The sequence below is a fragment of the Lethenteron reissneri genome, chromosome 62 (assembly GCF_015708825.2).
Source record: "Lethenteron reissneri isolate LAM-NWPU_2019-01 chromosome 62, ASM1570882v1, whole genome shotgun sequence".
In the NCBI taxonomy this organism is placed as follows: domain Eukaryota; kingdom Metazoa; phylum Chordata; class Hyperoartia; order Petromyzontiformes; family Petromyzontidae; genus Lethenteron; species Lethenteron reissneri.
The window spans coordinates 4,181,980-4,200,648 of record NC_083840.1 but is presented as its reverse complement, the minus strand read 5'-3'; the positions used below and the strand labels follow the sequence as shown (position 1 = coordinate 4,200,648).

Below are 18,669 nucleotides of genomic sequence, written 5' to 3'. Positions count from 1 at the left end.
TAGCAGTAGTAGTAGCAGCATCAGCAGTAGCAGTAGCATCATCAGTAGTAGTAGCATCATCAGCAGTAGTAGTAGTAGCTGTAGTAGTAGCATCATCAGTAGTAGTAGCATCATCAGTAGTAGCATCATCAGCATCGTCATCAGCGGCATCATCAGTAGTAGCATCATCAGTTAAAGCAGCATCATCATTGTTGTGTATGTGTCTGTGTGTGTTTCTGTCTGTCTGTGTGTGTGTCTGTGTGTGTGTGTGTCTGTGTGTGTGTGTGTCTGTGTGTCTGTATGTGTGTGTGTGTCTGTGTGTGTCTGTGTGTGTGTCTGTGTGTGTCTGTGTGTGTGTGTGCTGTGTGTGTCTGTGTGTGTGTGTCTGTGTGTGTATGTGTGTGTATGTGTGTCTGTGTGTCTGTGTGTGTGTCTGTGTGTCTGTGTGTGTCTGTGTGTGTATGTGTGTGTGTCTGTGTGTGTCTGTGTGTGTGTCTGTGTGTGTCTGTGTGTGTCTGTGTGTGTGTCTGTGTTTGTCTGTGTGTGTGTGTGTCTGTGTGTGTGTCTGTGTGTGTATGTGTGTGTCTGTGTGTGTCTGTGTGTGCTGTGTCTGTATGTGTATGTGTGTCTGTGTGTGTGTGTCTGTGTGTGTATGTATGTGTGTGTGTATGTGTGTGTATGTGTGTGTATGTGTGTGTCTGTGTGTGTGTCTGTGTGTGTCTGTGTGTGTCTGTGTTGTCTGTGTGTGTGTGTCTGTGTGTGTGTGTCTGTGTGTGTATGTGTGTGTCTGTGTGTGCTGTGTCTGTGTGTGTATGTGTGTCTGTGTGTGTGTGTCTGTGTGTGTATGTGTGTGTCTGTGTGTCTGTGTGTGTGTGTCTGTGTGTGTGTGTCTGTGTGTGTGTGTGTCTGTGTGTGTGTATGTATGTGTGTGTGTCTGTGTGTGTGTGTCTGCGTGTGTGTGTGTATGTGTGTGTGTATGTATGTGTGTGTCTGCGTGTGTGTGTGTGTGTCTGCGTGTGTGTGTGTCTTACTTTGACACTTGAGTCCGACGACTTTGCCAGACTTACAGACGGAGCTATGGGGGTAAACACACGGGAGGAGCGCACACAGCACGCATGAGCCACAGACAAAGGTCCCCCGTAGAGCCTTAACATACTGTAGGGACAAGTGCTGTTAAAGAGTAGCAGCAGCACCTATGAAGGCCGGCACGGCACGCGAGGGGGTGGGTGGCCAGCACCACGCCCGGCTGCCTTTGTCTCTCTCCCGGTGATGACATTTGAGGCTGAGTCGACCCAGGGGAGGCCCAGGACCCGCTCCAAATATTCGCCGCTGATGTTGGCCGTGAGTGCCAGGGGAGTGGTGGCACAGCGGTTGTGATGCTACCAGCCACTCACTCACCCACTCACTCACCTACTCACTCACTCACCCACATACTCACCTACTCACTCACTCACCCACTCACTCACTCACCTACTCACTCACCCACCTACTCACTCACCTACTCACTCCCTCACTCACCCACATACTCACCTACTCACTCACTCACCCACTCACTCACCCACTCAATCACTCACTCACCCACTCACTCACCTACTCACTCACCCACATACTCACCCACTCACTCACTCACTCACATACTTACCTACTCACTCACTCACATACTCACCCACTCACTCACCCACATATTCACCTACTCACTCACTCACCCACTCACTCACCCACTCAATCACTCACTCACTCACTCACCTACTCACTCACCAACATACTCACCTACTCACTCACCCACTCACTCACCTACCCACTCACGCACCCACTCACCTACTCACTCACCCACATACTCGCGAACAGCACTTGCCCCTACAGTCTGTTAAGACTATACGGGGGACCTTTGGTTGTTTGAGTGAGTGTATAGCAGGTGGTGAGCGTATAGCGTGGTGAGTGTACAGAGTGGTGAGTGTACAGAGTGGTGAGTGTACAGAGTGGTGAGTGAGTGGTGAGTGTACTAGTGGTGAGTGAGTGGTGAGTGTACTAGTGGTGAGTGTAGTGGTGAGTGTACTAGTGGTGAGTGAGTGGTGAGTGAGTGGTGAGTGAGTGGTGAGTGTATAGAGTGGTGAGGGTGGTGGTGAGTGAATGGTGAGTGAGTGGTGAGTGAGTGGTGAGTGTATAGAGTGGTGAGGGTGGTGGTGAGTGAGTGGTGAGTGAGTGGTGAGTGAGTGGTGAGTGTATAGAGTGGTGAGGGTGGTGGTGAGTGAATGGTGAGTGTACTAGTGGTGAGTGAGTGGTGAGTGAGTGGTGAGTGAGTGTACAGAGTGGTGAGTGAGTGGTGAGTGTACTAGTGGTGAGTGAGTGGTGAGTGTACTAGTGGTGAGTGAGTGGTGAGTGTACTAGTGGTGAGTGTAGTGGTGAGTGGTGAGTGAGTGTACTAGTGGTGAGTGTAGTGGTGAGTGAGTGGTGAGTGAGTGGTGAGTGTACAGGTGGTGAGTGTAGTGGTGAGTGTACTAGTGGTGAGTGAGTGGTGAGTGTACTAGTGGTGAGTGAGTGGTGAGTGAGTGGTGAGTGAGTGGTGAGTGTACTAGTGGTGAGTGAGTGGTGAGTGTACTGGTGGTGAGTGAGTGGTGAGTGTACTAGTGGTGAGTGAGTGGTGAGTGAGTGGTGAGTGTACTAGTGGTGAGTGAGTGGTGAGTGAGTGGTGAGTGTAGTGGTGAGTGTACTAGTGGTGAGTGTAGTGGCGAGTGTACTAGTGGTGAGTGTAGTGGTGAGTGAGTGGTGAGTGAGTGGTGAGTGTACTAGTGGTGAGTGTAGTGGTGAGTGAGTGGTGAGTGAGTGGTGAGTGAGTGGTGAGTGAGTGGTGAGTGTACTAGTGGTGAGTGTACTAGTGGTGAGTGTACTAGTGGTGAGTGTACTAGTGGTGAGTGTACTAGTGGTGAGTGTACTAGTGGTGAGTGTAGTGGTGAGTGAGTGGTGAGTGTAGTGGTGAGTGGTGAGTGAGTGGTGAGTGAGTGGTGAGTAAGTGGTGAGTGTACTAGTGGTGAGTGAGTGGTGAGTGTACTAGTGGTGAGTGAGTGGTGAGTGAGTGGTGAGTGTACTAGTGGTGAGTGAGTGGTGAGTGTACAGAGTGGTGAGTGAGTGGTGAGTGTAGTGGTGAGTGTACTAGTGGTGAGTGAGTGGTGAGTGAGTGGTGAGTGTACTAGTGGTGAGTGTAGTGGTGAGTGTACTAGTGGTGAGTGAGTGGTGAGTGAGTGGTGAGTGTACTAGTGGTGAGTGAATGGTGAGTGAGTGGTGAGTGAGTGGTGAGTGAGTGGTGAGTGATGGTGGTGTACTAGTGAGTGTACTAGTGGTGCGTGAGTGGTGAGTGAGTGGTGAGTGTACTAGTGAGTGTACTAGTGGTGAGTGAGTGGTGAGTGAGTGGTGAGTGTACTAGTGGTGAGTGAGTGGTGAGTGAGTGGTGAGTGTACTAGTGGTGAGTGAGTGGTGAGTGTACTAGTGGTGAGTGTAGTGGTGAGTGAGTGGTGAGTGTACTAGTGGTGAGTGAGTAGTGAGTGTACAGAGTGGTGAGTGAGTGGTGAGTGTACTAGTGGTGAGTGAGTGGTGAGTGTACAGAGTGGTGAGTGAGTGGTGAGTGTACAGAGTGGTGAGTGAGTGGTGAGTGTACTAATGGTGAGTGAGTGGTGAGTGTACAGAGTGGTGAGTGAGTGGTGAGTGTACAGAGTGGTGAGTGAGTGGTGAGTGAGTGGTGAGTGAGTGGTGAGTGTACAGAGTGGTGAGTGAGTGGTGAGTGTACTAGTGGTGAGTGAGTGGTGAGTGTACTAGTGGTGAGTGAGTGGTGAGTGTACTAGTGGTGAGTGAGTGGTGAGTGTACAGAGTGGTGAGTGAGTGGTGAGTGTACTAGTGGTGAGTGAGTGGTGAGTGAGTGCACTAGTGGTGAGGCTGGTTTCTCACTTGAAGCTTGCGAGCTGAGTGATCTGGCTGCTGTTGAAGTTCGTGGTGAGCACGAGGTGAGTGAGTGGTGAGTGAGTGGTGAGTGAGTGGTGAGTGAGTGGTGAGTGAGTGCACTAGTGGTGAGGCTGGTTTCTCACTCGAAGCTTGCGAACTGAGTGATCTGGCTGCTGTTGAAGTTCGTGGTGAGGACGAGGTGAGTGAGTGGTGAGTGAGTGGTGAGTGAGTGGTGAGTGAGTGGTGAGTGAGTGGTGAGTGAGTGGTGAGTGTACTAGTGGTGAGTGAGTGGTGAGGCTGGTTTCTCACTCGAAGCTTGCGAGCTGAGCGATCTGGCTGCTGTTGAAGTTCGTGGTGAGCGCGAGGTGAGCGAACCGCATGGGGGCGACCTTCAGGGAGCTCACCAGGGCGAGGTCACCACTCACAAACCTACAGCATCATCAGCAACATCATCATCAGCAGCATCATCATCAGCAACATCATCATCAGCAACATCATCATCAGCAACATCATCATCATCATCAGCAACATCATCATCAGCAGCATCATCATCAGCAACATCATCAGCAACATCATCATCAGCAACATCATCAGCAACATCATCATCAGCAACATCATCATCAGCAACATCATCAGCAACATCATCATCAGCAACATCATCAGCAACAACATCATCATCATCAGCAGCATCATCATCAGCAGCATCACCATCAGCAACATCATCATCAGCAACATCATCATCAGCAACATCATTATCATCATCAGCAGCATCATCAGCAACATCATCATCAGCAACATCATTATCATCATCAGCAGCATCATCAGCAACAACGCCATCAGCAACATCATCAGCAACATCATCATCATCAGCAATATCATCATCAGCAACATCATCATCATCAGCAACATCATCATCAGCATCATCAGTATCATCATCAGTATCATCATCAGCAACATCATCATCAGCAACATCATCATCAGCAACGTCATCATCATCAGCAACATCATCATCAGTATCATCAGTATCATCATCAGCAGCAGCATCATCAGCAACATCATAATCAGCAACAACATCATCATCAGTATCATCAGCAGCAACATCATCATCAGCAACATCATCATCAGCAACATCAACATCATTAGCAACATCATCATCAGCATCATCACACAGAGATTCTCTGCAAGCCATGTGGCCACCATGAGAGATCCGTTCATGAGGCCATCCACAAATACAAACACCGAGACAATTTCAACCGAGAAGATGGATTCTGGCTCAGCAATCATTGGAAGGATTTGATCAACCATTTCGGGTCTTGTTTGATTGTGTTCATGCTTGCGGTGACTTTCAGACCGCATTCCATTCTCGCCATCTCCCCCCTCTTTTTAAATCCTTTATATTAAGTTCGCTTGCTTGCTTGCTTGCGCGCTTACGACCGTGCAAATCTTTCGGTCGTTTTTTTATTTAAATCCTTTATATTAAGTTCGCTTGCTTGCTTGCTTGCGCGCTTACGACCGTGCAAATCTTTCGGTCGTTTTTTTATTTAAATCCTTTATATTAAGTTCGCTTGCTTGCTTGCTTGCGCGCTTACGACCGTGCAAATCTTTCGGTCGTTTTTTTTATTTAAATCCTTTATATTAAGTTCACTTGCTTGCTTGCTTGCGCGCTTACGACCGTGCAAATCTTTCGGTCGTTTTTTAACCCACTTCCCGTGATCCAATCGAGCTGACATTTTCCACACAGACTCGTTGTGCGTGACAATTTATTTTCGTGAAAATTTTTTGCAAAATTTTACACTTTTTAGGAAAAATAAATTATATTTAATTACCAATTGCTTAATGGTGGCAGGCAATCATCTGACCCATAGGTGGCAGCCATCTCAAGCCAGAGGACGAGAGGACTCTAGCCGCCACGCATATAAAGGATTTATAGTGAAAAACTTTGTTTTTACGGGTTAATTTTTCCGAACACAGATGGACTCTTCCATCTGACCAACTGCCAAATCGCTGTCCATGGTGCTGACGTTAAAAAGAAAAAAAAACGCCACTTTTTTCAAATTTTCTTGCTGTGGTTTTCACACCTGACGCCGATGATTGCTTGTGTTGCAGTCGAAACGTCGTGAGAATTTTATCGTTTTATATATTTGTATTTTTATTTTATTGTTTCCCTTCCACGTGACTTTACCGATAGAACCAAGGATATGAATCCCCGCAGTCTACGAAAGCTTTAAATCAAAATTCTTGTTGTTGTTGAGGTAATTGTTGTTGAAGTAATTGCTGTTGTTGTTGAGTTATCTGTTGTTGTTGTTGAGGTAATTGTTGCTGAAGTAATTGCTGTTGTTGTTGAAGTATCTGTTGTTGTTGTTGTTGTTGAAGTAATTTTTGTTGAAGTAATTTCTGTTGTTGTTGAAGTATCTGTTGTTGTTGTTGTTGAAGTAATTTTTGTTGAAGTAATTTCTGTTGTTGTTGAGGTATCTTTTGTTGTTGTTGAAGTAATTGTTGTTGAAGTAATTGCTGTTGTTGTTGAGGTATCTGTTGTTGTTGTTGAGGTAATTGTTGCTGAAGTAATTGCTGTTGTTGTTGAAGTATCTGTTGTTGTTGTTGTTGTTGTTGAAGTAATTTTTGTTGAAGTAATTTCTGTTGTTGTTGAGGTATCTTTTGTTGTTGTTGAAGTAATTGTTGTTGAAGTAATTGCTGTTGTTGTTGAAGTATCTGTTGTTGTTGTTGTTGAAGTAATTTTTGTTGAAGTAATTTCTGTTGTTGTTGAGGTATCTTTTGTTGTTGTTGAGGTAATTGTTGTTGAAGTTATTACTGTTGTTGTTGAAGTATCTGTTGTTGTTGTTGTTGAAGTAATTTTTGTTGAAGTAATTTCTGTTGTTGTTGAGGTATCTTTTGTTGTTGTTGAAGTAATTGTTGTTGAAGTAATTGCTGTTGTTGTTGAGGTATCTGTTGTTGTTGTTGAGGTAATTGTTGTTGAAGTAATTGCTGTTGTTGTTGAAGTATCTGTTGTTGTTGTTGTTGAAGTAATTTTTGTTGAAGTAATTTCTGTTGTTGTTGAGGTATCTGTTGTTGTTGTTGAAGTAATTGCTGTTGTTGTTGTTGAGGTAATTGTTGTTGAAGTAATTGCTGTTGTTGTTGAGTTATCTGTTGTTGTTGAGGTAATTGTTGTTGCTATCGCGGTTATGGTTGTGGTTATTGCTGTTAACATGGTTGTTGTTGGTGGTTGTTGTAGCCCATGGCTCCATAGTCGTCGCTATTCTAATCGTTGTTGAGGCCATTGTTGTGGCTATCGTGGCTATGGTTGTGTTTATTGTTGTTGACATGGTTGATGTTGTTGTTGTTGGTGGTGGTGGTGGTGGTTACCCGTTGTAGCCCATGCCTCTGCACAGCTGCGCTCTGTAGTTCGAGGTCCACGAGTCGAAGCAAAGCGGCGACCATCGCTGGAACCTGTCCCTCAGGTAGACGAGAGACGCGTCTCCATTAAACTGCACTGTGGAGACACGGGGAGACACGGGGAGACACGGGGAGACACGGGGAGACATGGGGAGAGACACGGGGAGACACGGGGTGAGACACGGTGAGACACGGGGAGAGACGGGGAGACACGGGGAGACACGGGGAGACACGGGGAGAGACGGGGAGACACGGGGAGACACGGGGAGACACGGGGAGACACGGGGAGACAGGGTGAGACAGGGTGAGACATGGGGAGACATGGGGAGAGACACGGGGAGACACGGGTAGAGACACGGGGAGACACGGGGAGAGACGGGGAGACACGGGGAGACACGGGGAGACACGGGGAGACAGGGTGAGACATGGGGAGACATGGGGAGAGACACGGGGAGACACGGGGTGAGACACGGTGAGACACGGGGGGAGACACGGGGAGACACGGGGAGAGACACGGGGAGACACGGGGAGACACGGGGAGACACGGGTGAGACGGGGAGACACGGGGAGACACGGGGTGAGACGGGGAGAGACACGGGGAGACACGGGGTGAGACGGGGAGAGACACGGGGAGAGACACGGGGAGACACGGGGAGAGACACGGGGAGACACGGGGAGACACGGGGAGACACGGGGTGAGACGGGGAGACACGGGGAGACACGGGGTGAGACGGGGAGAGACACGGGGAGACACGGGGAGAGACGGGGAGAGACACGGGGAGAGACACGGGGAGACACGGGGAGAGACACGGGGAGACACGGGGAGACACGGGGAGAGACACGGAGAGACACGGGGTGAGACACGGTGAGACACGGTGAGACACGGGGAGACACGGGGAGAGACACGGGGAGACACGGGGAGACACGGGGAGAGACACGGAGAGACACGGAGAGACACGGGGTGAGACACGGTGAGACACGGGGAGACACGGGGAGAGACACGGAGAGACACGGGGTGAGACACGGTGAGACACGGGGGGAGACACGGGGAGACACGGGGAGAGACACGGGGAGAGACACGGAGAGACACGGGGAGAGACACGGGGAGACACGGGGGGAGACACGGGGAGACACGGGGAGAGACACGGGGAGAGACACGGGGAGACACGGGGAGACACTGGGAGAGACACGGGGAGACACGGGGTGAGACGGGGAGACACGGAGAGAGACGGGGAGACACGGGGAGAGATACGGAGAGACACGGGGTGAGACACGCTGAGACACGGGGGGAGACACGGGGAGACACGGGGAAAGACACGGGAAGACACGGGGAGACACGGGGAGACACGGGATGAGACGGGGAGACACGGGGAGACACGGGGTGAGACGGGGAGAGACACGGGGAGACACGGGGTGAGACGGGAAGAGACACGGGGAGAGACACGGGGAGACACGGGGAGAGACACGGGGAGACACGGGGAGACATGGGGAGACATGGGGAGAGACGATGAGAGACACGGAGAGACACGGGGTGAGACACGGGGAGACACGGGCAGACACGGGGAGACACGGGGGGAGACACGGGTGACACACACACACACAGGTGACACACGCACACAGGTGACACACACACACAGGTGACACACACACACAGGTGACACACACACACAGGTGACATAGACACACAGGTGACACACGCACACAGGTGACACACACACACAGGTGACACACACACACAGGTGACACACACACACAGGTGACACAGACACACAGGTGACACACACACACAGGTGACACACACACACAGGTGACACACACACAGGTGACACACACACACAGGTGACACACACACCGTGAGACATGGGACACACACACACACAGGGACACACACACACACACACGGGTGACACACACACACACTGACACACACACACACAGGGACACACACACACACACAGGGACACACACACACACAGGGACACACACACACGTGTGACACACACACACACAGGGACACACACACACAGGGACACACACACACACAGGGACACACACACACACAGGGACACACACACACACACACGGGTGACACACACACACACTGACACACACACACACGTGTGGCACACACACACACAGGGACACACACACACAGGGACACACACACACACAGGGACACACACAGGGACACACACACACACACGGGTGACACACACACACACTGACACACACACACACGTGTGACACACACACACACAGGGACACACACACACAGGGACACACACACACACACAGGGACACACACACACACAGGGACACACACACACACACGGGTGACACACACACACACTGACACACACACACACGTGTGACACACACACACACAGGGACACACACACACAGGGACACACACACACACACAGGGACACACACACACACAGGGACACACACACACACACACGGGTGACACACACACACACTGACACACACACACACGTGTGACACACACACACACAGGGACACACACACACAGGGACACACACACACACACAGGGAACACACACACACACAGGGACACACACACACACACACGGGTGACACACACACACACTGACACACACACACACGTGTGACACACACACACACAGGGACACACACACATAGGGACACACACACACACACAGGGACACACACACACACAGGGACACACACACACACACGGGTGACACACACACACACTGACACACACACACACGTGTGACACACACACACACACAGGAACACACACACACACACGCGGGTGCTTTGTTTAACTCTCGCACTTTGTAGTGGCGTCGTGTTTGTGTTTGTAACTCGTCGTCACCCTCTGACCCCCCCGTGGCCCCCCACTGGTGTCTATGAATCAGCCCCACTGGGTGGGGGGGGGGGCGTGGAGACAAAGGCGGCCGGGAGTGGCGTTGTCACCACGACCCTCGTCACAAGCGCCGTCGCACTTGCCCCGGGAGTTCAGTGGAGGCTACACTTGGGGGGGTCGGTTCAAGGGCACCCTTTGCCTTTGGTGCCAGCAGAACAATAGAACAGTAGAATAATAGAACAGCAGAACGATAGAACAGCAGAACAGTAGAACAGCAGAACAGTAGAACAGCAGAACAGTAGAACAGCAGAACAGTAGAACTATAGAACAATAGAACAGCAGAACAATAGAACAGTAGAACAGTAGAACAGCAGAACAATAGAACAGTAGAACCGTAGAACAGCAGAACAATAGAACAGCAGAACAGTAGAACAGCAGAACAATAGAACAGCAGAACAATAGACCAACAGAACAATAGAACAGTAGAACAATAGAACAGAAGAACAATAGAACAGTAGAACAGCAGAACAATAGAACAGTATAACAATAGAACAATAGAACAGCAGAACAACATAACAACATAACAATAGAACGGCAGAACAACACAACAATATAACTATATAACAATAGAACAGCAGAACGATAGAACAGTAGAATAATAGAACAGCAGAACAGTAGAACAGCATAACAATAGAACAGTATAACAGTAGAACAGCAGAACAATAGAACAGTATAACAATAGAACAATAGAACAGCAGAACAACATAACAATAGAACATAACAATATAACAGCAGAACAACATAACTATATAACAATAGAACAATATAACAGTATAACAATAGAACAGTAGAACAATAGAACAATAGAACAGCAGAACAACATAACAATAGAACAACATAACAATATAACAGCAGAACAACATAACTATATAACAATAGAACAATATAACAGTATAACAATAGAACAGTAGAACAGCCGAACAACATAACAATAGAACAATAGGCCAGCAGAACAATAGAACTACAGAACAATACCTCCGGTTGCCAGCAGCCGCGAGGAGGCCCCGCAGTCGGCGCAACTCTCGTTGCTCGAGTTCCCCTGCGACTGCACGGGGTTGGTGCACGAACCGTCGGCACACGAGCTCACGGCCAGCCCCTTGAGGGCTGCGGGGAGGGGGAGGGGGGTGAGGGGGCAGTGGGAGGGGAGGAGAGGGGTGAGGGGGGGGTCAGGGGGGGTGGGAGGAGGGTGAGAAGGGGGTTTGGGGGTGTGTTAGGGGGGATCAGGGGGGATGGGAGGGGGGTGAGGGGGATAAGGGGGGTGGGAGGGGGTGAGGGGGGTGAGGGAGGGGGGGGAGGGGGGGTATGAGGGGGTCGCACGGCAAACCACGTCCCGTGTCTGCGTCCCCACGTGACCCCGCGTGTCTGTCTGCGTGACCCCCCGCGTGACCCCGCGTGACCCCGGGTGACCCTGCGTGTCTGTCTGCATGACCCCGCGTGACCCCGTGCGTGACCCCCCGCGTGACCCCCCACGTGACCCCACGTGACCTCGCGTGACCCCCACGTGACCCCACGTGACCTCGCGTGACCCCCCACGTGACCCCACGTGATCCCCACGTGACCCCACGTGACCCCCCGCGTGACCCCGCGTGTGACCCCGCGTGACCCCGCACCCAGGAGGCAAGCGAGCAGCACTGCGGCGCCGAGCAGGAGGATGGCCGCCACTCCCACCCCGACGACGATCAGGCGGCGCTTGCGGCGGCGGCTGCGATTGGTCACCTGGGAAGTGGGGGGCTGGATGGACACGGGGGGCTCTGGGGGGCCACGGAGGGGGGTGGGGGGGGGGAGAAGAAACACAATCTCGTCTCTCTCTCTCGCTCACATTTCTACATCTTCACTGTCTCATCACTCTCCTGGCGTTTGCGTCTTTCTCTCATCATCATCACGGTGGCTAGGAGATGTTAACTACCTCGCCTGGTCTACAGGAGGTCGTGGGTTCGATCCCGACTCTGACGCCTGCTGCTGTATATTTGGAGTTTGCGTGTCTCTCTCTCTCTCCCTTGTCGCATGGATGTATCTGCGGGTCCCCCTCCACATTTAGAATTGAGCGTTTTGCGTATTTGGCTGCTGCTGCTATAAATGTCCACGTGATCAGGTGGCTTCTAAAAAAGAGACATTTCCAGCTCAGTAGGCCTGACCTGGCAAACAAAAAATAATTGCCGGTAAAGTTCGAGCGTATCTGTCCATGTCTCTCCGATCTCAAATTGTCTCCCGCGTGTCTCCCGCGTGTCTCCCGCGTGTCTCCCGCGTGTCTCAACTGTCCGTGTCTCGGCTGTCCCTTGCAGTGCCCCCCGCTGCCCTCACGTTAATTATGGATGACAGCTCGTTTACCTGAGATCCTACGCCCCTAATACAGACAAAGATCCCCCGTCTCTAGTCTGCAACAGACTGTCTGGGGGGCAAGTGCTGTTGGCGAGTAGCTGCAGCAGCTATGGAGGGCTGGAACGGCACACGAGGGGGTGTTGGCGGTGTGGTCACCACCTACCACCACGCCCGGCCGCCTTTGTCTCCCCAGCGGCGATGTTTACACACCGCACCAGGTACTCATTTGAGGCTGAGTTGACTTAGGGGGAGGCCCAGGACCGGTTCAAATAACACTGGTCAAGACACTTTTTTCTGGCATAAGGTATTCCAATGGTTTTAAGGTAATTTTGGAGTGCTGATTCAAAATCTGGCATCAGTTTTTGTCTATCACATCAGGTTTTTGAGATATCGAACAATGCATTTTCAATAAAAACTGCAGAAGAAAACTATTAAATCAATGTGGATATCTACATAAAATGATATTATAAACACACTATCCTAAAAATACAGCACCATATTTTAACACTAAAGCAGTCACTGACTCGCAACAACTTGCAATCATAAGTGACAGAGTTAATTTCTGGTAAAATCAATGAAAATGGGGAATGCCGATAGCATAAAAATTAACCCGTTAAAACAAAGTTTTTCACTATAAATCCTTTATATGCGTGGCATCGGTTTTATTTTATTATTCATTTCTGTTTTTCTTGAGAAAGAGTTTCATTTTTATCACATTGGTATTTTAAATTAAATATGAAATTTTTTTTCCCTAAAAAGTGGAAAATTTTGGAAACATTTTTTCACGAAAATAAAGTGTCACACACAACGAGTCTGTGTGCAAAATGTCAGCTCGATTGGATCACGGGAAGTGGGTTAAAAAACGACCGAAAGATTTGCATGGTCGTAAGCGCGCAAGCAAGCAAGCAAGTGAACTTAATATAAAGGAAATAAAAATGAGATGTGATGGAGCAAATCTGAGATCAGATTTGGAATCAGCACCCTGAAATTAGTCTAGAACAGCTGCAAAAGTCCAGGCCAGAAAAACATGTTTTTTTTGTTGTTGACCAGTGTCATCGTCACTGGTGGTGTTGGCCGTGAGCGGGAATCGAACTCGGGTCGCCGGGTTCGGAGCGCCAACGCAGACACGCACGCACAGGTGCAGACGCAGCGTCAACTAGCCACCAAGTGACAGGGATGTGACCACGGCGCTTGTGCCAGGCTAGGTGCACTCCGAAGCCTTCACTTGAATGATGGAAGGCTTGCTTTTGGCAGGTCATGGGGCAGGCTCAGGTGTTATGGGGTTGATTGATGTGACATGCAAGGTGCAGGAGGTCACAGGACAGACCCAGGTGCCATGGGTTGACTGCTTGTGCCAGGCTAGGTACAGGAGGTCACGGGACAGACCCAGGTGCCGTGGGTTGACTGCTGTGCCAGGCTAGGTGCAGGAGGTCACGGGACAGACCCAGGTGCCATGGGTTGACTGCTGTGCCAGGCTAGGTGCAGGAGGTCACGGGACAGACCCAGGTGCCATGGGTTGACTGCTGTGCCAGGCTAGGTGCAGAAGGTCACGGGACAGACCCAGGTGCCACGGGTTGACTGGCCGAGATGACTGGCTGATGCACCACCTGTGCCCCCTACTGTGCCAATTTGCTGCGTTTTATCCGCCCGGCGCTCCGCTCGTTGTTGTGAGCGTCGCTCCTCCGCCCTCCGTTGTTGTTGCTGGAGGGCGACTGCCTCCAACTGCCCAGTAGCGTCCTTCACGAGCCTCCTCCACAGAGGCCGATCTTGACACCGCTGGTACCAGTCATCGGCAAGTCCACTCAGCTCCACGTCCTCCTGTACCACAACACTCCATCTCTTCTCTAGCCCGTGCCGCGCCCGTTAAGCCCCCTCTATCCGGCCGAACAAAAGCTGTTTCGGCATGCGGTGGCTGGGCATGCGGGCTACATGACCCAGCCAACGCAGCCTTGCCTGCCGGTGGAGGAGATCACATTGTAATCTTGGTTTTACCCAAATACCCTAAAACACGCTTTTCCAGTATTTGGCTGCTATGCATTTCTACATCGTTTCTAAAAATAAGTGGCCAATTACACCCAACGTCAGTTGAGCGTGGACAATTAGACCCAAGCCGAAACATAACATATAAAAAAGAATGTTTAAAAATATCGTCGGGTTGCTCGGTCAATGGCCTACAGGGTCAACGGCGGCGTGGTGTATTATGCAAATATGGCCGACTGTGAGGGCGGGCACAAGCCGGCGTGAGTAGGTTAAACGTTGAGTTTTATAAGGGCACCACGGGGTGACCAGCCCCTCCCCACCCAGCCCCAACCCTCCCACCCAGCCCCACCCACCCTCCCCACCCAGCCCCTTCCCACCCTCCCCACCCAGCCCCTTCCCACCCTCCCCACCCAGCCCCACCCCTCCCACCCCCTACCCAGCCCCTCTTTTCCCACCCCCCCACCCAGCCCCTCCCCACCCTCCCCCTCCCCACTCTCCCCACCCAGCCCCTCCCTCCCCACCCAGCCCCTCCCTGTACGACGGACGGACGGACACAATAGTCCCCTGTGAGCTGGTGGAACCAGTGGGTTGCTACCAGTATAAAGTTTGATTGATTGGTAAAATAAAATGTAACAAAAATACCCATAATAGAGGGGGTGGAGGGGGTTGGATTAGATCGCGTCGATATAAATGTGTCGTGAAACCCGCCACCATACCCCCAAAACACAAAACAGCAGCAAGAAAAACCACCACCCCCATCCCTCTTTAAGGGATAATATCGTCCGCGAAAAACCTGCTACGTGGCAAACAAAAGAACGTTTTTTTTTACAAAAAAGATATATATAGAGAGAGCGTTTTGTTTAGATTCTGTTAGCGTGGGTCGTCGGCAAAGGGAAGCGTTGAATGTGTCCTAACCGGCTCGGCTGGATTTGCATGAAGAGCAGGGAAACCGGTGGATGATTGCGCACACTTTGAATGTGGAAACAGGCCGGGCCGGTTCCCAACGAGGCGCGTGAAAGAGGCAAAGTGGCGAGGCAAACATCGCTCTCTCCCCGTTCAACGTGTGGTAGTAGTAGCTACACGTGTAGTAGTAGTAGTTACACATGTAGTAGTAGTAGCTATACATGTAGTAGTAGTAGCTGCTACACTAGTAGTAGTGGCTACACGTGTAGTAGTAGTAGCTACACGTGTAGTAGTAGTAGCTACACGTGTAGTAGTAGTAGCTACACGTGTAGTAGTAGTAGCTACACGTGTAGTAGTAGTAGCTACACGTGTAGTAGTAGTAGTAGCTACACGTGTAGTAGTAGTAGTAGCTGCACGTGTAGTAGTAGTAGCTACACGTGTAGTAGTAGTAGTTATACATGTAGTAGTAGTAGTAGTTACGCGTGTAGTAGTAGTAGCTGCACGTGTAGTAGTAGTAGTTACACGTGTAGTAGTAGTAGTAGCTACACGTGTAGTAGTAGTAGTAGCTACACGTGTAGTAGTAGTAGCTACACGTGTAGTAGTAGTAGTAGCTACACGTGTAGTAGTAGTAGTAGCTACACATGTAGTAGTAGTAGCTGCACATGTAGTAGTAGTAGTAGCTACACGTGTAGTAGTAGTAGCTGCACGTGTAGTAGTAGCTACACGTGTAGTAGTAGCTGCACATGTAGTAGTAGTAGCTGCACGTGTAGTAGTAGTAGTAGCTACACGTGTAGTAGTAGTAGCTACATGTGTAGTAGTAGTAGCTACACGTGTAGTAGTAGTAGCTACACGTGTAGTAGTAGTAGTTATACATGTAGTAGTAGTAGCTACACGTGTAGTAGTAGTAGTAGCTGTACGTGTAATAGTAGCTACACGTGTAGTAGTAGCTACACGTGTAGTAGTAGTAGTTATACATGTAGTAGTAGTAGCTACACGTGTAGTAGTAGTAGTAGCTGCACGTGTAGTAGTAGTAGTTACACGTGTAGTAGTAGTAGCTACACGTGTAGTAGTAGTAGTTATACATGTAGTAGTAGTAGCTACACGTGTAGTAGTAGTAGCAGCTACACGTGTAGTAGTAGCAGCTACACGTGTAGTAGTAGTAGCTACACGTGTAGTAGTAGCAGCTACACCCAGCCCCTCCCCACCCTCCCCACCCAGCCCTTCCCCACCCTCCACGACGGACGGACGGACACAATAATCCCCTGTGGGCTGGTGGAACCAGGAGGTTCCTACCAGTATAAGAATAGGTTTGAACCTTTCTAGCCATAATAAACCAGTCGTAATAATAGGGCTTTTCCCCTTTTTCTGGCAGCCAAACTGAAGCCTTTTAACAAGGATTAATGTCTGCATTAGCCACAATACTTGCAGTCAAAATGCAAACAAAACACACACTATGATAATATATTGCCATTAAATTTTGATTTAAAGCTTTCGTAACTGCAGGGATTCATATTCTTGGTTCTTTCGGTAAAGTCACGTAGAAGGGAAATAATAAAATAATAAAAATAGAAAACAATAAAAATTATCACGACGTTTCGACTGCAATCATCGTCAGGTGTGAAATCCACAGCAAGAAAATGTGAAAAACCGCCACTTTTTCTAATTTAGAAAAATTGAAAAACCGCTACTTTTTCTAAATTTTTAAATATGAAAAACCGCCACTTTTTAAATTTGTTTAAATTTGAAAAACCGCCACTTTTTAAAAAATTTGAAATTTGAAAAACCGCCACTTTTTCACATTTAGAAAATTAGAAAAACCGCCACTTTTTTCAAATTTAGAAAATTTGAAAAACCGCCACTTTTTAAATTTTTTTTAAATTTGAAAAACCGCCACTTTTTCACATTTTTAAAATTTGAAAAACCGCCACTTTTTTCAAATTTTGAAAATTTGAAAAACCGCCACTTTTTTCAAATTTAGAAAATTTGAAAAACCGCCACTTTTTACATTTTTTTAAATTTGAAAAACCGCCACTTTTTCACATTTTTAAAATTAGAAAAACCGCCACTTTTTTCAAATTTTGAAAATTTGAAAAACCGCCACTTTTTTCAAATTTTCTTGCCGTGGATTTCACACCTGACGATGATTGCTTGTGTTGCAGTCGAAACGTCGTGAGAATTTGTATTGTTTTATATTTTCATTCTTTTATTATTTCCCTTCTACGTCACTTTACCGAAAGAACCAATATTATAATATATTGGCATTGTTCTTGAAACTGATTGGTCCACACTAAGGGATGGCTTTCTTTTGAGCCTCGACCCAATTGGTGCTGTACGCCAGGTCGCAAACGGGTTTTGATTCCTTACCCGTACCCGTACCCGGCCACACCAGGGTCGCAAACGGGTACCCGTACCCGGCCGTACCCGTACGGGTAGGGTACGGGTATCGGGTACCTGATTGCGACCTCTGGGATGAAGCCATGTTGCAGGCGCGGGTGGGTTGATTCTAGGAACTTGAATTGTGAGAAGAGACAAGACGTTGGGAAATGAGTGACAAACGGTGACTCACCAGTGACTCACGGCCTACCCGTACCCGGCCGCACCAGGGTCGCAAACGGGTATCCGTACCCGGCCAGGTACGGGTAGCCGGGTATCGGGTAGGGTACGGGTATCGGGTACCCGGTTGCGACCTCTGCTGTACGCCTTTTGGCGTCCTCTGGTCGAGCACTAATTGGGCAGAGGCTCAAAAGAAAGCCGTCCCTTGGTGTGGACCAATCAGTTTCAAGAACAATGCACACATTATCATCGTGTGTTTTTTGTTTGCATTTTGGCCGCAAGTGTTGTGGTTAATGCAAACATGATCCCTTGTATAAAGGTGTCAGTTTTGGTGCCAGTTAAAAGGGTAAAAACCTATTACTATATTTTGCTACTGGCAAAGGAGGTCCCATAATGTAAAAAACTTTTGTTCGGCCTCATCGAGGGGGCTAAACGGGCGCGGCACGGGCTAGAGAAGAGATGGAGTGATGTGGTACAGGAGGACGTGGAGCTGAGTAGACTTGCCGATGAACGGTACCAGCGGTGTCAAGATTGGCCTTTTTGGAGGCTTGTGGCCTCAACGTGCACCTAGCCTGGCACAACAGTTGTGGTGACGTCCCCGCGGTTGTTGTTGTGTGTGTGTGTCATAACGAGCGGAGCGCCGGGTGGCTAAAGCACAGCAAGTTGGTACAGTAGGGGGCATAGGTGGTGCATCAGCC

At 49.5% G+C, this 18,669-nt stretch overlaps 1 protein-coding gene across 2 annotated transcripts in view; it reads right to left on the bottom strand.

Moving 5' to 3' along the window:
* The window catches only part of LOC133358513 (transmembrane protease serine 3-like), a 33,570-nt gene that overhangs the window by 10,333 nt on the left and 4,568 nt on the right, over window positions 1-18,669 (bottom strand). For both annotated transcript variants that reach the window (XM_061576874.1, XM_061576873.1), the window contains exons 2-6: window positions 11,827-11,967; window positions 11,192-11,320; window positions 7,273-7,399; window positions 4,222-4,341; window positions 1,011-1,054 (exon numbers count right to left, since the gene is read on the bottom strand). In XM_061576874.1, the coding sequence (XP_061432858.1) occupies window positions 1,011-1,054; window positions 4,222-4,341; window positions 7,273-7,399; window positions 11,192-11,320; window positions 11,827-11,967 (561 nt within the window). The remainder of the gene's footprint in view (window positions 1-1,010; window positions 1,055-4,221; window positions 4,342-7,272; window positions 7,400-11,191; window positions 11,321-11,826; window positions 11,968-18,669) is intronic.